The 23,786-nt window shown below is 37.9% G+C and overlaps 1 protein-coding gene across 10 annotated transcripts in view; it reads left to right on the top strand.

The window, feature by feature from the left end:
* AFDN (afadin, adherens junction formation factor) overlaps positions 1-23,786 on the top strand; it is a 130,414-nt gene that overhangs the window by 100,367 nt on the left and 6,261 nt on the right. For 2 of the 10 annotated variants that reach the window (XM_065631010.1, XM_065631011.1), the window contains exons 23-32: positions 6,736-6,801; positions 6,960-7,033; positions 7,558-7,676; positions 8,803-8,976; positions 9,234-9,325; positions 9,754-9,942; positions 12,380-13,402; positions 15,210-15,245; positions 19,844-19,978; positions 21,978-22,494. In XM_065631010.1, the coding sequence (XP_065487082.1) occupies positions 6,736-6,801; positions 6,960-7,033; positions 7,558-7,676; positions 8,803-8,976; positions 9,234-9,325; positions 9,754-9,942; positions 12,380-13,402; positions 15,210-15,245; positions 19,844-19,978; positions 21,978-22,494 (2,425 nt within the window). Of the gene's footprint in view, positions 1-6,735; positions 6,802-6,959; positions 7,034-7,557; positions 7,677-8,802; positions 8,977-9,233; positions 9,326-9,753; positions 9,943-12,379; positions 13,403-15,209; positions 15,246-19,843; positions 19,979-21,977; positions 22,495-23,786 lie in introns of those variants that run through there. The other 8 variants (XM_065631013.1, XM_065631018.1, XM_065631016.1 and 5 more) reach the window with 6 other exon arrangements.

Genomic DNA, 23,786 nt, shown 5'->3' on the forward strand with positions numbered 1-23,786 from the left:
CTACTTAAAACTGGGCTACTATGACAAAAATAAAGCTAGTCCTCTTTTCTGAAAGCTTAGGTATCTTCTGCCCCACAATTAGTGTTGTTATACAGTGCATGCAGACCACACAGATGCAGTAAAACCAGATCTAAGTGAAATAGAACTTCTGATGAGGTTTAGTTGCTGGAGTTGTTGATAGCATTTCATACCTCAGTATGTTGCTTATCCTCCTGACTTGTAGCTCCTTTTGCTCTCTTTCTTGGAGGAGAACTCATTGTTTATTTGCTTCTTACAAGGTGGTCTCGTCACTTAAATATTTTCCCATATATTACTGTCTTCATTTAGATTTAGGATAAAGTCCTGAGTTCCCATTCTAAGCAGACTTCTGTATGCAGAAGTATCCTGTGCTTGCCAAGTAGAATTAGAAGATCTATTAACATTCCATCTAAATGCGAGAAAATGTTCCCCATTGTCATAGAATTCCTGCAGCAACCTGTAAGTCACAGCAAATTTAGGATTAATTATTCTGATACTCTGACTAAACTTAAGTGCATGCCAAACTTACAAGTGCAATATGCTAAAATCTTTCAACTTTTTGCTGTTTTAAAACATTAAATTACTTCCTAAGATAAGGGTAAAATGATAAAAAAAAAACTTTATATGGGAACTGCATCTCATGCAAATGAGTGGCTTTGTTCAGAGTACTAGACCTGTTTTTCTCAGTTTCCCACATGCGTTGGCATCTTAAAGATGAATAAGCTCAAGCATGGGGAAGGTTATTTTCAGGAATCTTTTGATGTTTTTACTCACAGCTAATTAAGCTTCCTGGAAAAAACTGGGGACATTTTCATCCCATTGTGTAATTACATCAGTAAAGGTGTTCTGTTTTTTTTTTTAACAGGATGTATTTATTTCTACTGGAGATACACTATTCATTTCCATCCCTTGCTAAAGTAGGATGATTTGAATTTTTTATGTTTAGGAGGGGAATGGGTGGGCATGGGGAAAGTTGGTGTCTTTTGAGTGTGCTTGCCATGCAGGCCATAAAATGCTTAAAATGAACAGGAACTTTAAATGTTCATAAGGTTTGGGTTGGTTTGTTTGTTTGATTGTTTTTTCCCCATGCATAGTTTGCTTCTCTCTGTGGGGATCTGTATCCATGTGGCATTGTTCGTTTTGCAATTGTTTTGAGACTCAGCTTCCTCTAGAATACTGTTGCTCTGCAGATGCTGCTCAGAACTGCTTGACAAGTCAATAGGTGACCTATAATAGAATTTAGGAATCTGGGATGGTTTAAATGTTGGGTTAAAACTCTCACCATTCACCAAACAGTGGAGTCTGAGGCTGCAGCAGAAAAACACTGATCATTTTATGTCATGCTGTTTTAACCCATTTGGGAGTTACTTGGGCAGTGTTTAAACTGAAATATTCTGTGTTAGGTTGAACTCCATTGGTATTTTTTTTTAATTGTTCGTTAAAAAGACGACTTCCCTACTGGAAGTTCACAGATGTGGATTCCTCACTGTTATTTTCCTTCTTAAAGAGGGCTTTTGGGTTTCTAGCAATAAAAAACCCAGTTTGGGGACTGATGTGGAAAGAAAGCCTACCTCATATTTGTCCTGTATATTCACAGCCCTGGACAACGATGCATTTGTTAGCACGGGTACGCAGTTGCTGTAACTTGATAAAAGTTGGCACAACAGCTTAACAAGAATAATGTCACCCTCCCTTTTTGGCCCAGTCCCCTCCGAGCAACCCCCTCTCCTGTACAGTTACGAAGCCGTGCTGTGCTGTTAATGACTTGAGGAAGCTGATTTGGTTGGGAAAAAAACCAAAAAACAAAAAAACCAAAAAACCCAACAAAAACCCAGTCCATATAAGTTCACTGCTAATGTCATTAATTTAGTGTTTGGTTTTGTTTGGTTGGGTTTTTTTAAATACTGAAATGCATAAATAGTGCTCCACTGCTGACTTTCAAATTTAGTTCTTTGTGCTTTATGCAGTTCTTATGATTTGGGTTGTTCTTCACTACTGGTTATTTACCTGTACTGTAAAAGCACAAAGTGGAGGTGTTTCTCATTTTGAAGCTTAGGTCTAAAGTACTTGAGGTATCAGAATCTTAAAATATCTTGTAATTCCCTTTCTTGAGCCCATAATTCACTGTTCTTACTCTGATCAGCTAATACCTTCGTTATGAAACTTTTTCCCTGTGGTTCTCTGCTTTGGGTGTGCACCTGAAGCCTGTGTTGATTGCTTTTCATGTATTGATTGTGCTTGTTTTGTAGAAGTGGTTCTTCCAGCTGAAAGCTGTGATTAAAAAGTGTAGCTGCTAATTTAGAAGCAATAAAGAAGTAGCAGTAGGTTTGTGGTGTTTTTCATTTATACACCTTGAAAATTGCCCTTAAATTATTACTTAAGGGAAAGGATTTCCCAAATTTTTTCTTAAAAGGACACTATAGTTTCTCTTTCTGCTGTGATTGTGGAAAAACATTGCTTTGAGTGTGAAAGAAAAACTGGTAGATTGGTAGCACTCAAGAGTTTACTGCTATAGATGAGGCGCTTTTTTTTTCTTTTGGGATTTTCTGCATTATTTTTTGAAAATAGTTGTAAAAGTTTTAGGGGTTTTGTAATTGACTATATATTCAAGAAAATGTGCTGTAGGTTAATTAATCTTGGGGGAATAAACCATCTTTTTTTGCTTACTATGTTCTTGCTTTCCACAATCATCTAACTTCTCTACAGTTGTATTCTTCTGTTCGGACTAACAGCTTTACAGATACACAAACTTTTGTTACTCAGGATTGGAGAAAATAAAGTGAACTGGAAAGAATGTTTACCATATTACTGTAATTGATACACACATGTCATTGCTCTGTTTTGTTTGTGGGGGAATAGTTTTAGTTACATTGACCATCACATTCCTTTGAAAGACAAGCAGATTAATAAACAGTTTACAAAGAAACATGTTTTATTGTAATGTCAGTAAATGACAGAAGAAAAATCCATGTGGTGTGTATGAGAATTTTGCTCAATTCCGAGTTTGGTATGCGTGTCTAACCACATGTTAACATCCTTTTTGTGTCGTTAATAACTACATTTCCTTCTAATGCAGTCTCCTGGAAGGTAGAACAGAAGCAAAATTAAGTCTCTTTGAATAAAAATTAAGAGTTTGGATTCAAATTACTCTAAAGCTCAGGGTAAAAGCTGAAGGAAGATGATGAGTTAACTTTGAGGATACTTACAGAGAGGTCTTCCCAAGCATAAGTGAGAGCACAGGCATGTTGTGAGAAATACATTAAATGGCATGTGAAGCAGGCAGAAAAGGAACTAATTTGTGCTAATAATATGTGAGTAGATCTGGTTGATAAAATATTTTTGATGTAATCTGAATGGAGATTTATTTTTAAATTATTTTTTATGCTTTCAAAACTCAGTAGTTTTATATCGAGTGAGATGACTTGGAGCTAACACATCTGCTTGTAACTTCTCTTAAAAGAACAGGAAAAGGATTGACAAACTATGGGCTTCATAAAAGCATTAAAAAAGAAGGACCAGAGAGTAAAGTGTCAGCTTCTTCAAATCATAGTAAAATTTGCTGTGAGACTTAAAGAACAGAGCAAAAATCCATCTGATATGGTATCTACCAGCTGTGGGGTATTTAGCCAAAGAACATAATAAAAGTAGTGTAAGATGGTTCCTCCTAGTATCTAGCTTTCTGTAATTTCCAAATTTCCTTCACAATGCATTATAGCTACATCATTTTTTCTGAAAGCACTTGAAGGGCCGTACCATGAATATGTGATCTTTTTTGTGTGTGTTTACGCTTTGGCATCTACAGCAGTCTTGTTCCTGGCAGTTTCTCAATTCAGTTAGGAAATCCTATGGAAGATGTTCTGGTTGGTTGGTTTTTGGTGGTTTTTTTAATTTTTTTTTTCTTCTTAAACTATGCTGATTGCATGAAGAAGAAAGCTTTGTCTGTTGGCTGATTAGAGAGATGATAAATAATCCAATCTGTGCCACTCACAATCCCATAGACCTTCGCTTTCTAGATTGTTGCTAAGCTGAGGAGTCCATGTCTATTTAGTTGGTTCTCTCAAGGAAGCTATTCCGTGTTTCTGATCATCCTTGCTATCCTCTGACCCTCAGAATAATCAGAATTGTAAACAGTTTTCTAAACGTGAACCTTTTAGATGTTTGGTGACCACAGTGGTTTCTGGTTGGTTTGTTCTTTTCTATTATATTCGTTCTGTTGGCTTCCAGGTATTTGAGCTGATTTGTGAAGACAGCTCTGAAAACAGTGGCTAAAAAGATCTTTCTCAAGGAGTTAAAACCAGTTTGGAAGCTATAACATGGCTGTTTGTGCAGTTGCAAATCTTTATCTCATCACTGTCTACAAACCAGTGCACATATCATGGACTTAAAAAGGTTTCAACTTCATTTAATGTGCACTAACAATCATAAGCATAAGAAAGGTGATATGTGTGGGTATATTGTATATAATGTAATTTACAAGTCACAATCCCAAAATCGCTTGATTAATACATGCACTGTTTAAAGAGGCAATGTTCTTCCAAAAGCTTGCTGTTTTTTTACCTAATCTTTGACTGTATTAGGCAGATCTTTGATTTAGTGGACCCAAGGGGGATGAGATTCTTGCTAGCATCCTTTGAAGTTTGGACTGAATAAAAGCAGCATCAATTCCAAGAGGTTTCAGAGTATGTAAACCCGATCGTCTTAATTTTCACTTCCCAACAAGGGGAAGGTGGTAACTGCTTCTGCTGACAGTGCCCTGATGGGGAGCAGTTCTTTACGAGGTTGGAGCGTTACTTCACATTTGGACCAGTGAAATACATTTTACCCTCATTATTGATCCAGTGGCCAACACTTGGCCCAATAACTTTTCCGTATGGCAAATTTAGTTACGTTATTGTTTGCCCTTTTTCTGGAATGCTTACGCACATGGCAAACAGCACATTCATTTAGGACTTGTCTGATAAGTTCCATTCCATGTGAAAACAATGAAGTTCCTATCCACTGTTGCACCAGTTATTACTATACAAGTTCCTTCCTATGCCGTGTCACCTTCGAGTCCTGAAGAATTTCTGGTAAGAGATCTTGCCACATGTGTCCTGGAAGCCCAGGTGTTCCGTCAACCAGATCATCCTTCCCCATGTGTGTCTTGGTTGCCTGGGGAAAAAAAAGAGATTTGTAAAGCATGGTTTTCATTATATTTATGTAGCTGTCTTCTGACTTGTATTTCTCGTAACTTTAACCAGTTTTTCTGGTATAAATTTTAAAACATTCTTTAGTTACCTTGATGTTTCTTCAGAGCTCTTTAAAAACCAAACACAAAAGTAACTAAACTTTTTTTTTCAATTTCTCTTGTATTCTTCCCAGACAAATAAAGTGTCCTCACTTCATTTTTTTTTTACTGTATTTTTTCTTTTTTCTTTAAGTAGGGCTTAAGTGATTATTGTGAAAAATTTGGACATGTAGAATGTTAATCTGGAATCATGGGATGTGAAGTAATTCCTTTTCTGTGGCTTTTGACTAAACATTTGGGATTAACTCCAGATGTAATCAATAAAAATAAGGTCCTTCACCTGCTTAGAAAACCATCTATAACACTCGCTTTTGAATAGTCTTCACCTTGATTTTTATTTTACTTCATTAGAATGGTGGAAGCAATGAATGCTTTTGCTGCCAAAAGAAGGAGGGGGGAAAAAAAAAAAAGTTGGAAAAGCTGAGGGCTTAAAAAGAGAGGTGGAATTTGCGTAGTCAATATCAAAGCAGCTTGGGGGTTTATTTTAGAAAACGATGTTCCATTAAAAACTCCGCTCTGTTGAAAACTTAGCACTCTGCTTCCGAGTGACTTGCAGAGTACAAGTGCACGGTTTACGGTAGTAGATAATGAAATCACAGGTATTTGTCTTACATTGTAAGTGACAATTTAAAGGTTTGTGATACTAACATTTAGACTGATCTGTGTTGTGTCTTGTAAATTGGAGCATGTGGATGACACAAGAGCATGGCTTGAATCCATGTTTCTGTTCTTGTCTCTTGAGTCTGCAGTAAGTTCACTGTTAACAGTCCTTTTAAAATTTAGCTGAATACTTGAGGCGGATGTTTTGTGAACAAAATTGCATGGTTTTGCAGTAGAATTAAATATTGGGTCTGTCATCTCTAAAAGACTTCATAATTATAATGTCTACTTTACTTGTTTATTGTAAAACTAGAAAGATTCTTTGTTCCTTTACACTAGTTCCTTTACAGTCCTAATGAATGTAAAAAGCATTTCTCTTACTTTTTCATGTAATCTGCAATTTACCTTGTTTCATTTGGGTATTAGCAAAGGAAACAGTGCAGCCTTTTGGAATGTAATACCTAGAGGTATAAAAAGTAATATGCACGTAAAAGTGCAAATAAGTATTTCTTATTAGAAGGGGATTACAACAAACTCGTGAAGTGTAAGTGTTAGTTAATGTATTTTCTTTCTTATTCAAGCATGCATTAAGACCAAATATCCTTTGTTTCTAACAATGCTTGCAGTTTCAATAGGCCTAATATTAAAATTTTCTTTTGACTTTAAATGAATGTAACTCTTTTCTGTATAATTGTTTTTTTCCAGTTTAAGAATATATGAAAGTAATGAGAACTTAGGGGTTTACCTAGTCATATAAAATTCTGATGAATGTGTGGAATGCTTAAGAGATCAAATATAAATGTAATAAATTAATGCGTCTTTCTCTGTAGGGTGCTGGTCAAGACAAACTTGGAATATATGTCAAGTCTGTTGTGAAAGGAGGTGCTGCAGATGTGGTTAGTAATACTCTTAAACATCAGAAGTTCAAAGGTAGAAAGATCCTTTGGAAGTGCTTTTAAATCCTTTGTTTACTAGTAAGTGTGAATAATTGTTTTAATTTAGACCACGTTAGCACTGATGTATGAATTTTCTTCTCTCTTGAATATGTGATTAGGATGGTCGTCTGGCTGCTGGGGATCAGTTGCTCAGTGTGGATGGTCGAAGTTTGGTGGGCCTGTCCCAGGAAAGGTACGAAATTCTTTCCTTGGGTACCTTTATATGAAGAAAATGCTAAGCGTCATTTACTGCAAAAGGCTGAAGCTTGATTGTTTTTTACGTGTTAGGCTTTCTCTTGGCTTTTTATAACTCCCTATAAATAACCTTAGTAACAAATTAAACTGTTCCTGTCGTTATTTTCTGTATATGGTTTGGATTATCTCTATAGAAGAGATTGTATTACACATTTGGGCTTTAGACTTGAGCAAAATTTATTTAGCTCTAATTTTAAATATTTTGGCTTCTGACCTTGAACTGCAGAAACTGGAAATATTACTTGCCTATAGGTTTTGTTTAATAAGTGTATCTTCTAATCATCATCTTCTAATCTTTTTTCAAAATTATTTTAAGTATTATTCAGAAAAAGAATGTTTTGTCAAACGAAAGATTACTAGGATAAATGTGAGACATCATGACATACAAACTGATAATAAGGAGAACTAAGTAATTCAGTGCCTAATTTCATTTTGTTTTATTTGCTTTGGCTTTTATTGCAGGGCAGCAGAACTTATGACTAGGACAGGTTCTGTAGTAACACTAGAAGTAGCAAAACAAGGAGCAATTTACCATGGCTTGGCAACCCTGCTTAATCAGCCATCCCCAATGATGCAAAGAGGTAAGAACGCTTATATTATTTATGTCAATAAGAGCTTTGTAAGTCTAGCATGCAGAAAATAAAATAATTCACAGTAGCTTGACATTTATTACCAAAATAATAAATTAGAAAAGAAACATAATTGCACAGAAAAGTAGCATTTCCTTTCTTATCAAAAGTTTGTCAGTTTTTAAATATTGTTTGAAATTATGCTAGTCTAATCATTAAGAAATGCTTTGCATATGTACCTTTTATAAAATTAAATGATGCATTTAAACACAGTTCTGAAGTAACTTTTATTTTAACAAATGGAATACAATGAATACAAAGGGTATTAAATTTCAATGGCTTTTTTATCCCTTTCATAAAAGCTTCTCCCTTCCTCTCGAATATGTCTCTCTTGTAACCAGAGAGTACAACGTAATTACTAAGAGAGAAATAAATAGAAACAGAAGCCCTTGAAACATGTTTTGCCATTGAATTTTTTTTTTTTAAAACTAGAAATCACACAGAATGTTAGAGATTGGAAGGGACCTCAAAAGATCATCAAGTCCAATCCCCCTGCCGGAGCAGGAATTGAAACATATCTTAAGTTTTTGTGTCTGATCATAAGAAGTTCTTTGATGTTTCTGCAGAGTTATGTTTTATCATCCTACTTCAGTGAACTAACTCCAAAAGACATATTTAAGTCTTACATAAAATAATGTTCTAAAGGAAATTATTTTGCAAAGGAAGACCTTTTCTACATGTAGGGTGGTATTACAGTATAGAAATGAATGGGTTAAAAGAATAAATCCTTATTATCGCAGCTTACAACACCATCCCAGATGCCATATGCCTCTGAGAGTCAGCAGGAGACTATTTGGAAAAGCCAAATACGGTTTACTGAAAATTGTTGCACCTTTTCAAATGTTCCTTTGAAGCACACAGATCAAAGGAATCCTGTATAGTTGATACAAGAGTGGGATTGTGTATCTGAAGAAGTAAAGGTTTTTAAATTTAGCGTTTGCTTTACTGGGAACTCATTTTTAATTGTAAATGCAAGGTAGCTCTGGTTTGAAAAAGAACATGTTAGATGCTGGTTAATATAAGTCAAAGGGGGAAAATACATATGCAACTATTACAGTTTCTGACTGCCATGGCTCAGGTAAACCCCGACCAAAGAGCGAAGGTTTTGAGCTGTATAATAACTCCACTCAAAATGGGTCACCTGAGAGCCCTCAGCTGCCGTGGACAGAGTACAGCGAACCAAAGAAGCTGCCAGGGGATGACAGATTAATGAAGAACAGAGCCGATCATCGCTCCAGTCCCAATGTAGCAAGTAAGATTATCCTGCCTTTAGGGTTAGATGCCTCCTCCGTTAGTTTTAGAGGCTGTTGAATTAAAAAAGGGGATGATTGTTTTTAAAAATGGTTTAAGTTTAAAATGCCAATGTAGTCATAGCAGTTGGAGCAAGCCTCTTGTTAGAACTATTCAAAGGAAAAATCATAGTTACTTTGTGAATGCTAGTATTTTATTAAGCTATGTACATTATTATTATTAACGGTCATGTATATGCTTCCTTTAACTTTCCAACAGATCAGCCTCCAAGCCCTGGGGGAAAGAATGCTTATGCATCTGGAACTACCACCAAAATAACCTCAGTCTCTACTGGAAATCTTTGTACAGAGGTCAGAAGTGGCAAGCAAAATCCTGGCTATTAAACTTCTCTTAGCTATCAATAGTGTCAGTGTGCTTGAGTAAAACCAGTTTCTTAACTATTTGAACATAATGCTGGCGATAGAGACTGGGTGGGGGTTTTGCTTATTACAGCTAATGAAAGATTGTGACAGCTTTGAGTGATTTGTATTAACTTTATTCATGAAATTGTCCTCCTGATTTCTTAGGTTTGTGCAATATTGCATACTTGTTTTCAGACCATAAAAACATGAGTCATAACTACAATTTATATTTGATACTAGACAACCTCTTTATCTCCTGTTCCAGACAAATAGTGCTCTTATGAGCCAGAAGAAAACATTTGGAAAATGCATGTTTAAAATAATATTCCATACAGATCTATGTGATTAAAAAAATCTGTTCTTTCTACCTTTTTCAGGAACAGACTCTGCCCCCACGACCTGAAGCTTATCCCATCCCAACACAGACCTATACTAGAGAATATTTCACATTTCCAGCTTCAAAGTCCCAGGATCGAATGGGTCCAGGTCAGAGTCAGTGGCCAAATTATGAAGAAAAACCACAAGTCCAGGCAGAAAGCAATCATTCGATCAATACTACAATGCAGGTGAGAAACAATTTATTCTAATATAAGGAAAAAATGAAGGAAACTGCTTGCCTTCCAGACTGCTGGAGACATTTCTGCAGAACAGTCAACTCTCTATAATCTCTGAGCTTTTGAAGACAAACTATAACACATGAAGAGAACAACTGTACTTCTGCCAATATTTGGCTTGGGTTCAAAAACCCTACTCTTTCCCCCCTCCCCAGCCCCCATAGAATTTATGTTATCAAGTTCTCAGACGTGTTATCTGGGATGTTTTAATCTCCTGTTAGAGGTAATGGGGTGTAGATGGTAGCAGGGTTTGTCTTGTAAAATGTGTTGTGGTTTTCTGAAAAGTAAACTAAATCTTTCACTCTTCCAAGAAGGTTTACATGGACAAATCTTTTTGCCTGCTGGGTGTGTTGCTTAAGTGACAAAGTGAATTATTAAAAATGAAATAAAACAGTACTTTGAGATCTGTCCAAGGTCTTCACTGAAACACATGCCCTGCTCTCGGAAAACAAAAACAAAACAAAACAAAAACCAAACAACAAAAAAAAACCCAACAACAAACAAACAACACACAAAACCCCCCCGAACATTTAAGTTTACCTACACTGTACCTTTATAAATTAAAAAAAAAAATGTTGTTTCACTTTATAAATGAGTACTTTACTCACAACCATACGGGAAATTAAATCTAGATCTACTAAATCCAGTCACTAGATCATCTTTTTTGCTAATCCACCATGGACTTAAAAAATATACAGAGAAAACTTTTTTTGTTATAAAAGCAGAGCCTTACACCAGGGTCAGTATGTTTTACTTTTGGAAAAGCAGTGTCATGTAAATTACCTTGAGATTGTGTCATAGCAGCAAAGTAAGGATTGGTTATTGGTTACTCACAACTGTATCGACAAGTGAATTCAGTAAAAAGTCAATTGAATAAAAGCTTAGTGCTTTTTTTTTTTCAGTATTATAGATATCAAATCCTAATTATTTCAGCTGTTAAGAAAATAGATGTTATACCCAAAGTAGGATGGTAATTTTGAAGGAGAATGTTGCTAGTTAAGCAGCTGTGGCAAATAGTTATGGAAATGTTTTGCTGAATTTCTGCTTAACTCCTTCACGTTTTGTGATTTCATCTCACCTAATCTTAGCTGCAGTTTTAAGGCTGAATGCAGTGCAGAAAAGCATTTTCATAAAGCAAATGGCTTGAACCTTTAGCTCGCTACCAGCATTGAAAGTGTACGCGATTTCTCCCCACCATACAATAGTTCTTTTAAGTTGAAAATTAGAGGAAAATAGACTTTGAAAAAAAATCTTTTAAAATATTTTAAAAAAATCTTTTAATCCTTACAATTAATCTTTACAGTGAGAACTGGGCATGTAAAAAAAAGAAAAAAAAAGACAAAATGCTATGAGCTACTGACTGATGTTAAATGCCTGTTTTCTGCTCTGCAGGCATTAGCAAACTGTTTGGCTAGGTGCATCTTTACAGCAAATCTAACACAAATAGCTGTGTGTTCAGCTCTGCTGGACTAATAGAGCATAAAAAATACACTTGTTCATCTCAAAGAAGGCATTCTTTAGAGGTCATGGTTAAGGTCATTGATGGAGGAAAAGAAAAGGAGTTTGCTTTGTTAGTCTTCTCTCAGTTGTTGCTAATTGGTACATTATGTATTCAATGCTTAGTAGTTCCTAACATCCAAAGAATGAATATTTGCTTTAAGAAAATCATTGACACATTTGATAAGCCTAAATTATGGTCCAGTATTTCAGGGAGTTGTACAGTGCAGCGAGACCCTGGGCTTTTGCAAAAAAAGACTTTGTGTTTGATGTGCTAAACAAGCAGCAGAAGTGCAGAGCAGTTCCCGTGTGGCCCAGAGCAGGCAGAATGAGACCCGAGTGCCCAGCTGCCGTAGCCGGGACTGACAGCACAGCGATGAGGTTTCCCTTCGGCGGGACCTCCTGCCTGTTGCTGGAGCAGGGTGGGCAGCAGCTCCCTTGTCTCCTCCTCAGCAGCCTTTCGGCTTGCCTGCCCATTAGGAAAAATGTGCAGTCAAGCCAGCTGAAGGCTGAATGGCAGAGCTGGGATGTCTGAGCTGCTCTTCCGAGCTGCCAGGGCTCGCACATCGGGGAGGGAGTGTCAAGGATAGTCCTGAGAAACTGGGTAAGCTGGGGAGGTTTTCAGCTTAAGCTCCGTTTTGCATTCACCCTTCCTCCCAGTCCAGGTTTCCAGACATTTCAGCAGTTGCAAAGTCTTCCATGACTTGAAGGAGTTAAAAGGGCTGAGAAGAATATGTTATTGTTGGTTTTGGTAGACTTACTGGGCATGGAAATGCTGAAATTCACTAAAAGTAATTACCTCCAGTAATAAGAATGTGGTTTGTGAGCCATTTTCAAATATGGTTTTATATAGATGGACTATGAAATACGTGCCTTGTTTAATTTTTTCCAGCGTGTGGCTCGTTCCCAGGAAGAACTCCGAGATAAAGTTTTCCAGCCTGAGAGGAATCGTTTGGAAGTCGTTATACGGAAGGATGTAGAGTACATTGATCGGAAGTCAGACAGTGATCAGTGGATTAATTCATCTGTGGATTCTAGCACATCTAGCCAAGAACACCTGAACCATTCATCCAAACCCGTCTCGCCTGGTTCTTGTTTAACTAAAAGTGGACCTGGACGTTGGAAAACTCCAGCTACGAGCCAGCCAACTCCAGTGGCCGTTTCCCAGCCCATCAGAACAGATCTTCCCCCTCCACCACCACCTCCTCCAGTGCATTATGCAGCTGAATTTGATGAACTACAAATGGATTTGCCTCTGCCTCCCCCTCCTCCTCCAAATCAGGTAGGAGCACAAGCATCTTCCCAGGCAGCTGCTGCTGAGCGTAAAAAAAGAGAAGAGCATCAGAGGTGGTATGAAAAGGAAAAGGCACGTTTGGAAGAAGAACGAGAAAGGAAACGTCGTGAGCAGGAGAGAAAACTGGGCCAAATGCGTTCTCAGCCTCTAATTCCTGCTCAGCCCGTGGTTCCCCCTGTTTCCCTTCAACAAGTGAAAACAGAAAAACCTTCGACTTTGCAGAGGTCTCAAGAAACCGTCATTCGGGAGCTTCAGCCCCAGCAGCAGCCTCGGACTATTGAGCGCAGAGATCTGCAGTACATTACTATCAGCAAGGAAGAGCTGTCCTCTAGTGACAGCCTCTCTCCAGATCCCTGGAAACGGGATGCTAAGGAGAAACTGGAGAAGCAGCAGCAGATGCACATTGTGGACATGCTGAGTAAAGAGATTCAGGAACTTCAGAACAAGCCTGATCGTACAGCGGAAGAAAATGACCGTCTGCGCAAACTCATGCTTGAGTGGCAGTTCCAAAAGCGGCTTCAAGAATCAAAGCAAAAGGATGAAGATGATGATGAAGAGGAGGATGACGATGTGGATACTATGCTCATCATGCAGCGACTGGAGGCAGAAAGAAGAGCAAGGGTAAAATGGGATAATCCTTTCTAGACAAAAGTATTGTAAATGTCCGTCTTGGTGGGTTCTCTGGCTTTGTCCAAGTATTTTGTTATTCTTACAGGGTAAAGGAGGATGAAGCTTCTTAAGTACTTTGAATTTTAAAATTGCTAACTTACAGTGGCTTCACCAGTTACGTATTATGGAATTATCATACCTACCTATTGTAGAATCCAAGTTGGCAGTCAAATTTGCTCTTCTGGTTGTGGGGAAAAAGATTCCCTTTGGATAAAGGGATTTTGCCATGTAGCTGGAATAGGATTAGAAGCTTAAATATGGCAGGAATTCGCTCACAGGAAGGTAAGAAAAACGTTTGAAATTATGAAAATCTGTAGGAGATTCAGGGACAAAACATAGTGTGGGGTTTTTTTCCTTTTCCTTCCCACCCTGCCCTCAAATATATTTACCTCTAGGTGTTCTTATTTATAGTCTTGGACCTGAACACAGCTGCTGAACACATGCTCTTGCCAGGGAACAGTGGACTGAAGTTCCACTTTTCTGGTCTTCTCCAAGTAGAGGCTGGGCCACACGGCAGCTGCTCCCTCTGCCTTCACCAGCACCTTGGGTGACCCCAGCGGTCCTGGGGGAAGAATTAGGCTGAGCCATGTGGGTTTAGGTACACCCTGTCTAGGGCTGCAGCTTATACGTACCTGGATTTTGCATGGTGTCCAGCTTAATCAGTATCTGACAAGGTTTGCTTACCTTAACTGTACTGTGAAAGCTCATAAACATCATATAAGATAATACAACTGAACAGTGTGCTGGTGGCTCTTGTCTCTCTGTTACATCTGTTGTTACTGGGAAACCATTTCTATAGGATAATTTGGTTTTCTTTTCTGAATAATAGCACGGATACCAAAGTTGCATACCAATAGCTGTGCTTTGACAGGCTTAAAAGCTAGCTCTGTAATATGCTGTCTTCTGTTTGTTTGTCTTGAAAAGTTTGCTTAATTCTGTGATAAGCAATTTCTAATTCCTGAGAAATGTTTGCATGTGCTTATTTTGACATTCAGAAATAGCTATTGGCTTGAGTAGTATTCGAGTTCAGGATTGTTTTGACAGCTTGATTTCCTAAACTTACTCTTCTCATATTTACCGCAGTCTGCGTTGCTTTCCTTTTTTCTTGTGGTTAACTTTATTACTGTGTAAAACAATAGATACCTCAAACTTGGAAACTGAAGAAAGGAAAAGCTAAATATATCTTTGGCAAACAGGTTGCATTAAAGCCCAGCATTGCTAACATATCATTTGTAGCACATTAGACAGTTACCTATTGGCATAGAAATTCCATGTAAAACTGCCATTTTAACAAACAGTGTCTTTAAAACTTCACTGTAGCAAGGCTAAAAAAAGCCATATATCATTAATAGAAAGACAATTGTATTGCATAGCATTTATATCAGTCTTCTCTGCACATGCTGGATTTAAAATACTATTTGTGCTTAAAATTCTTCCAGCATTTTGGAACTAAAAAATAACAGTTGTCTTGAACTGAAGTACTGTCTGCATTTTGGTCACATTTCACTGTCTATACTACTAGAGATGCAATAAGTAGTACCTCTGGAGAAATACTGAGGTTTTGAATTAATCGAACCAATTCTGGTAAAAATTTCGGATTGACTGTTTTCATTTCTGTATTTCAGGTTTATGTCAATTCAGTTCCTCGTTCTAAAGCAGCTGACTTAACAAATAAAACGCTTTTGAAATAGCATAAGTCTAACCTATCTTTATTTTCACTGTGTATCTTTCTTTTTTTCCCCTTTCTTACTACCTGCAGCAGACTGCTGTGCCCGCAATCTCTGTTCTAGATTTGGTATGTTTGCTTCTTTCTCTTCAATATCTCTTTCCCATTTCAATTCTTGGTATTATTAATAACCGTCCTCTGTGCTTTGGATGATGATTTGGCATCTTTGGGTGTTCAAATCAAAAATCATTGTGATACAATAATCAGTAAGTTAACTGTAAGCATGCATCTGAATGTTTCCAGACGTGGCGACTCCTTTCCCTGTGTCTCCTTCCCTTCGGATGTTGTGTTCTGCTTGCAGACTTGATTTGTCTGTTGTAGCAGTGGTCTAACGTATAACTGTGTATTTGATGTTTTGCCCAGCTGTGCTTATAAAATCTTACTAAGTGCTTGGAATGAATAGGCTGTGAGGTAAGATTTCCTCCCCTCCCCACCTCTGCAGGATTTAGAAGAGCTCTAGCAACACCGTTCCTTTCCGATCTGAAGTGAAATTGTCCTGAGAGCCTAATAATACAGTGTGCTGTTCCAGCACATGCTGAAACCCTGTTGTTTACAGGTGTTATGATGTTCTCATAAAAGTAAAAATGGATTGTAAACTCAGAAATTACTTCTGAACTAATATTTCCAAGTTGGTCACATAAACATGCAATTATTAAGTTACCATGTAATTTCACTTTCAGTTGGTTAATACCATTCTCTTGCATCTAAAACATGACAGGCTTGCAAACTGCAGCACTAATTGGTATGACTCTAATTCTGTATTTTATTGCTCTCATTTGAAAAGGGTACATGGAAAAAAGGAGGTCTGTAGTCTTCTAGAGATGAAATATATCCCCTTCAATTGTATTTCTGTATCATTAGCGTACCAATTTGAAAGAAGGGTAATGCTTACAAGTCCTGTTAGTACAATTAATTTGTGCTGCTGGAAAAAACTGTAAACATGACTGTTAAAAATATAAATTTGGACATTCATCACTGCTTTATTTTTTTTAAAAATCATCTTTTAAAATGCATAGTTCAGATTACCTACTAAGTCTGTCTGAGGTGTTTGGTTTTGTATCTCTGTGGTACTTTAGTGTTAAGCAGTTGACAGCAGGGAAACAGGTGAAGTGTGTCAGCTTGCTGAATTAACAGACAAGCCAGGACTTAGGGATTTTTCAGGCTTAGTGTCTATCAATATTTTTTTTCTTATTACTACTCCTGTTTCGGTTTTTGGGGTTTCTGTTTTGGTTTGGTTTGGGGTTTTTTTGCTTAAGCCTAGGTCCCCAAAGCTGTGACTGGATAGATAAAGTACTTTGCCAAGCAGGCTGTAAACTTGTGGATCTTTCTGTGACAGAGGATTGTGGAGGCAGACAGCATCACCAGCTTTAAAAATGGATTAGGCAAATTCCTAGGCGTGATGCCTGTTAACCACCTACTCAAAAGATTACACCAGGCTGTGCTGACTGACATCTCCAGGACTGTGCTGAATGCTGTGAAACACCAGCAGAAATGGCCAGGCCCCTGTGCAGCTCCTCTTGCCATGGTCAGAGAGAGAATGCTGCGCTAGATGCATGGCCTGAATCAGCTGAGGATTTATTATGTTCATAAACTTAGCTTTTTTTCAAAAAAAAGGCAAGCTACCTCTGAGATTACGCCGAACACTATACCCAGCAAATACCTCTTTTTCCTAATTTTATCACTTTCATACTGTTCACATGACTTTCTGGGCATAGGTGCATCTGTCCTATACCACTTCATGCACCCGATAAATTACTTCATAGTTTCTAGAGGGAAAAAAACCACACTTTAGAATGCTCTATGCTTTTTTCTGTATGTCTTAATTTGAGCATTGGTGATAGTTGTTCTGCTAATTAAAAAGCTGGTGAAAGGTGATGAGTAGTTAATGCATGGTCAACTAGTGTTTGTCTTTTTAAATTCCCTGAGCTACTAACAGATCTGACCCAGCTTTAGTTGTCATAAATAAACTGGCCTAAATTTAAAGTTCTTCCAGAACTTCTTTTAAAGCATTCTAAGCAGTGCTTGGAGAGATTAATTTTGTCTGGAATCTGAGACTTCCTGAGTGCCTGCCAGTCCTGTGAATATCGTAACATTTCTGATAAAGAGCCGATGGGCTGATCCGTGATGAGGAGCAACAGCTGAGAAGAAGGGTGGCCTTCCTTGCCTCTCCTGGGCAGGAGCAGCACTGCAAGCAAGTGTTGGCCGTAGCCAAGTGAGTGGTTGGCACTTTGCAGTAGCGCCGGGGGAAGAATCAGCGCTTTGTGCTGAGCTGCTTCGCTGAGTTACATCTAGGGGAACAGAATGCTCTTCCCCGTCAGCTGCCTGTGTGGATGGATCGGTTGTTTCTACCTGTTAATGGCATAAGCATGTACTGCTTTGGAGAAACACTGGATGGAAGTACAGTAAATCACTTGAAAACATGACCTTTAAACTAGAGAAAAACTAATTGGGATAGAGAAGTATTGAATAAGAATATTCAACCTGAGAATCTCATAGCTCTCTCACTAGGAACGGGAGGTGAAAACCGCTTGAAAATCTTGAAAATTAGGGAGTTGGGTTTGAGCTGGGTCACACACAGAAATGCCCCAACATCCCCCACTCCCTGCCAGGCTCCAGGAATGCTCCAAAGTAGAAGCTTGTTAGTGATCATAGAGAAATAAAATGTCACTGCAGTAGCGGCTCTATCCTGCTTGTGCCTTTCGTATCACTTTTGGCCTTTTTACTAGGTATTATGTTTAGAATAGCCTCTGACCTGGATACAGTTGTCATTGCAATTATTATGGTTTAGGTGCTGACAACAGTTCCCAGGTGGGCACCCTGAGCAGTTTTGCCTTCTTTCTTTAGTTGAGCTACAAGAAAATAAAACTTCCCCTTTAAATTGGTTTGAAATGTTTTCTTGTTTAAGTGCATTTGATTAGGAATATTTGCTTCTAAGCAAAAAGGCATCCATGCTGTAACCTGGGATCAGAGATTTTCACTAAACGCAAGTGGAACAGAGTTTTCCTGTATTTTTTCAGTGTGCAGTTTTTGTCTTTTTTTGTTAAGAGGAAATTACTTCTCTTCTATAAACTCTTCTGAATTACTAGCTGTCTTTCCTTTTGACAGCAGTATTAAGTTCTTAGCTAAAATAATGTATTTTTAATAGCCAAGGCAAGAAGAGGTCTTAATCCAAGCAGGGAGTTGGTTAACTACTTAATTCCCTTCTCTGTTGTATATAATAAGCTTGATCTCTATGTTGTTTTCAGTAAGGAACTATAAAAGTTTTAGCCCCAAATAAGGGGAACTTACTTGGAGGTGGCATCCTCTAGTACACATTAGCCAGATTACTGCCTAAATGAAATTAATTACTTTTGTTCTTTAGCTTTAATGCTCAAAAATGATTGTGTTCAACACTGGTGAGATGTTTCACTGCAATTAGTCTGTATAGCTGCTTGAAGATGTAGAAGGCAAATGTTTTTAAAATTACCTGTTGTACAAGGTCATAAGATACTCATAACACAAATACTACAGGAACACTGGCGGGAAATAATTACCAAAAAATGAGTCAAAAAAAAAAAAGTTTGTTTTTAGAATTGATTGGAAAATTGATTAGAAAACCTAATCTGCTTTAAAGCACATTCCCTGTTAATAGATTGAAGGTGAGAGATACCTGCATGAAGGTTGTCCTCAGAAAGTCTATTAAAACTAAATTTCTCTTACTATATCATTATGGCTTTGTGTCTTAAGGACCTTTCTCTGTAAGTGAAACTAGATTGTAAAAACAAATCCAGGAGTACAGAAGTATCTGCGTAACATGCAGCTTATACCAAGATCCAGTGATTTATGCCAGTAAGAAATAACATAGCACGTAGCCCAGTCAATTTCTACATGTGAATATTATTGTGCCAGTGAATATTCCTGTCCATGAAGGGCTTAGCTACTGTCAGCTTTACCGAATCGTGCAAAGTTTGGATTGTTGTTCTGTTTTCTTATCTATGTAGTGTTTATTATAAATATACAGAAAATAGTGTTATCTGTTGGACACAAGTTGTTCACGTGAGCTGCTTAATCTCAGCAGTCAAAGATTTCTTTGCCCCACTCTCTGCTTTTTCCAAAGCACATCTGTTGCAGATACAGTAGGAGATTTTATTGATCTCCCGAGACTATTTGCAGACTTGCTGAATGAGCCTGTTACTTCAAATGGATTGACCCTTTAACTAATGAGTCATGATTTTTCCCATGCTTAAATACTAATCCAAAATGAAAAAAGAATTGGCTGCTGCAGCTGTGCACTGTTGGTCTCAAGTATTTAATTTCACTTTACTGTACCTATGAGGCTATGGTTACTGAAGCTGTCTGGAACGTGAGTCACCTCACTGTTCTGCTAGGGCTTCATATATGACTGCTAAAAATGTCTTCCTGTACCTTTTGTGCTTTTATGTATGTAGCTCTTTACATCCCCCCCTTTTTTTTTTTTTTTTTTTTTTTTTCTTATTTTAGGGATTTTAGAGAAACCAATGTAACAAAGCATACCTTTGACAGCTGGAAATTATATTGATTTATCTGTAGTATAGCATTTTCTACTGAATGTTTGGGGGTTTTTTTAACTTGAATACTCAGGTTACTTTTTTTTTTTGCCCATCTTGCCCACGTGAGTCACACAAAAATTAAAGTTGTGTCTCTGTTAGTTACAGGATGAAGAACGCAGACGACAGCAACAGTTGGAAGAAATGCGCAAAAGAGAAGCAGAAGACAGGGCCAGGCAGGAAGAAGAGCGCCGGCAGCAAGAGGAGGAGCGGACCAGGAGAGAGGCTGAAGAAAAGGTTGTGGTTTCCTGCAGGGTTTCCTATAGTCCTCTACTCTTCAGCCTGGCCAGTGACAGCTCAGTGTTGGGTCAGCAAGTGTTAAACATGCCAGACCTAGTGGTAATGGTCACAGCCAAGCCTTCAGTTTATCCTGTATAAAACACAAAGAAATCAAACAAATAGCCCATTTGTGGTGCCCAGAGTTGGCTGGTATTGCAGAAATTGTACTGTAGTTTTACTGGCTGAAGGTATTTGGCAGTGGCAAGGACTTGCCTTCAGAGACTTTTCTGAAAGTTGTGGCAGAAATCAGTTACCTCCTGGTTTCTTTCAGCCCCCAATGTGACTTGCTGACCATCTTTATTATAATGGCTGAGTTAGTGGTGGGTTTTGCTGTGTCTCAGAAGTGGCACTTAAATATTTTTGCAGTAATTGTTCTATACAGATACAGAGAGAGAGAAATATGGATTATACTCATCTCCACGCCACTGTATAGATCATATTGCATTTTATGTTTGGACTATTGGAGGAAAAGGAATTGGTTTCTAGAAAGGGAGTAAATAACTTCAGCAGATGAGTCACTGTGCAGATTCCAAACATTCAGGCTCCTAGGTTCCTTCAGAACATTATACATGAATTTGAGTAGTTTTATTGTTCAAAACTGGAAGACAAAGCGCCTCATTTGACTCTTAGCATGTTTGTTAAGGCCCTTTTCTTGCTAGAGAAAGAACAGTTACTTTTTTGTTCAGATTGAAGACTTGCCTGTTAGTAGCACTGACTTCAGAATGAAGGAAGAGGGCTAGTTCTTAATGTTGAAAGAAATTTCATCTTGTAAGATTGGCAAATATATATTAATATATATAATGTTTAAAATGTTATATGTATTTATATTAATTTCTGACAATGATGCAGCCAAATGACTTGGGTCACACACTGGAAAGGGTTTTCACTGGCAGATCTTGACTGAGACACTTATACATCTACCAACTCAGAACTCAGCACCATCTGAGTGGTTTTAGAGAGTAGTACAAGGAGATGAGTTTCAGTCTTTGCTTTAGATGAGCAAGATCAGATTTTTTTTTTTTTAGGATAATTGACTCACAGTGTTGAGCAGATAAGGTGAACTTTTTTGAAACACATGGATTAAAATCAGAAAGGATGGTGGTTCAAGATGTCATGTATTCCCAGCAGAAGTCTTACTATGCTTAGGCAGAAGGTTTTTTGTAACATACAGTTTCCAAATATACATTTTAATTTGTTATCAAGCTACTGGATGGACCCTTGTATCAATTTACAATGTGGCTTAGACAACAGCTGAACAAAATTAAATGCTATTTAGTTTAAAACAGTAAAAATGTTTTAAACTTGAAAAATACGTAGAAGATATTTCATGGCCTTTTAAATGGTCAAAAGCATCATATAAATGTCATTAGCATAGATTTTTTTTTTAAAATTTGTTTTTTAGAAATGTTTTTTTAAAAGGTATTTGATGTCTGTATTAGAAAAGTTCTTGGTAATTTGATTTCTGTGTGAAAGTAGTTTTCATGGTATTTATAATAGGAGCTTTGTTAGGATACATCTATTCCAAGGTGCTGTTGATTAATTTACATTGTATGCAGCAAAATTACAAAGTTCCTTTTTTTAAGTGGTACTTAATTTTAGTTATTCCCCTCTCCCACAGATTCTTTACAGCTTTAATGAATCTACCCTTTATTAACTGTAGTTATATTTGGAGTAATAAATGCTGGAATCACCCTTAGTTCTCTAGGCAGCTGCCTCGGCTACCAGAGGCAATGGTAAACCTGGAAATAACAGCAATGCTGTGTCACAGGACAGCTGCCATTTTTTTCATAGTAGTAAATATTCTTTGTGTGAGGCCTTATAGATACTGTGTTTATTGCCAGAAAAGGAGACCAAAAAAAAAAAAAAAAAAGGTTGTAGCTCAGTGATGGAAAACTTAAATCTCTTGGATTGCCATGTGTTTCTGACTGCTGCGTCTCCGTTTCTTCTGGGCTTGCAGCGGCGGCAGGAAGAGGAGTATTACAGTCGCTTAGAGGCTGAAAGGCGCAGGCAGCACGATGAAGCAGAGCGACGATTACTGGAACCTGATGAGCCTGGTCTGTACAGACCTCCACTTCCACGGGAATATGAACTCCCATCCCCAACCCCTTCATCTAACGCTCCTCCTCCCCCACCTCAGCGAAACACCTCTTACCTCAAAACACAGGTCCTCTCCCCTGACACGATTTATACTGCCAAGTTTGTTGCATACAATGATGATGATGATGAGGAGGAGGATTCCAATCTAGCAGGTCAGGATAAGTACTCCAGCACAAGAAAATCTTATGGTGACTTTCCTCCTGCCATCCTTAAGCCACAGCAGCCCTCCCGCCAGCCTCGCCCAGTTTCAGACGGCCTCTTTCTTTCCAACTCATTCCAGTCATCTCCAGTCAATGCCAACAGTACTACTGCCAAAAAAAGCCAGCCCCCACCCCCACCAAACAAACCGAGTTTCGTCCCTGCCAGCAGCTCTAAAGGTAGACACTATGAAATCAATCATCTCTACAGAACTATCCTCATGTTTTCAACTCTGGTGCTGTAGATTGAATCACTCACTTTGTGATTTATTCTTTTCCCACTATTTTCACTCTGGTGATCTGACTTAAATCCTGATGTTAATATGAATCCTCCAATTTTTAATTGTTTTGATCTCTCAAATTTCCTTGTTCCTTACCCAAACTCTTTAAAAGCAAAAATTCCATCTTTCACACAATGAATCAGAAATTATTTTAACTGTTACTCAACCAATTCAAAGTACTGTTGGTTTTGGCTTTCACTCTGTATCTTTCAGTGATTTGTTTTGTATGACTGACCACTGGTTACTCAGGGCATCTGGAAGCGCACCTTTCTTGAACACAGGAAGCCTTTTCTAATGGGTTCGTGGACAGAGCTTATCTTCTGTTTCCTTTATTGGTAGCAGGGTTCTCTCATTTAATAGTGTGTGCAAATGGCTTTAAAAATGACCTTTGTAGATGTAGTTCTGGAGTATACAAGCACCAACAGACCTATAGAACATGCAGTTAGTTTCATGTGTTGGGCACAATTCCTTCTGGTTTGTACAGTGCAGTTTTCTTGCAGAGAGAGAAAAGTCTAAATTTCATCTTAGTGGTTTTTGCCTTACTCTTTCCGCCCCGCCTCCTACACCCCTGTATTTCTTTTTCTCCTCATCTTGTTTCTTTTGTAACTCCAAATGGGCAACCATAATAGAGTTTAACTTCAGGTTGAGCTCTAGCTGTTAGCAACTTCAGCACCTTATTTTATCTGCAGGGTACTAGCTTAGCTATACTCATGAATTCAAAGCTAATTCGGTCCAAAGTTCCATGCTAATTTTTTTTTAACTGCTGCCATATGAGAGGAATCTTAATGTGTTACTCTTTGAGTACACGTTTGTGTAGATCTCACTCTAATAAATGTGCAGTTTATTGACATAAGATTTTGTCTTTAAATAGCAACATCTGCCAGCACTTCCCCTACTTCTGTATTCTTCTGAAGGGAATGATGGCCACGATGTTCCCCTAGTTCGTTCTTTTTAATTGTGCTGGAAGTCCACAAGTGCCTGACAACCAACTCCCACAGATCAGATCATCCTTTTACAATGCAAATGGTAGTAAGTCACCTGAGATAGCAAGGGAAAGTGTTTACGCTGGCTTCTAGCCATATGGCTAACTTGTTTACTGGATTCAAGTATCAGTGACAAATGTGGAAGCCTACACTATGGTATATCCCTGATAACCTTTTTGGCCACCTAAGGAATTATGAAAATCACTTT

The sequence above is a fragment of the Caloenas nicobarica genome, chromosome 3 (genome assembly GCF_036013445.1).
Source record: "Caloenas nicobarica isolate bCalNic1 chromosome 3, bCalNic1.hap1, whole genome shotgun sequence".
NCBI lineage: Eukaryota > Metazoa > Chordata > Aves > Columbiformes > Columbidae > Caloenas > Caloenas nicobarica.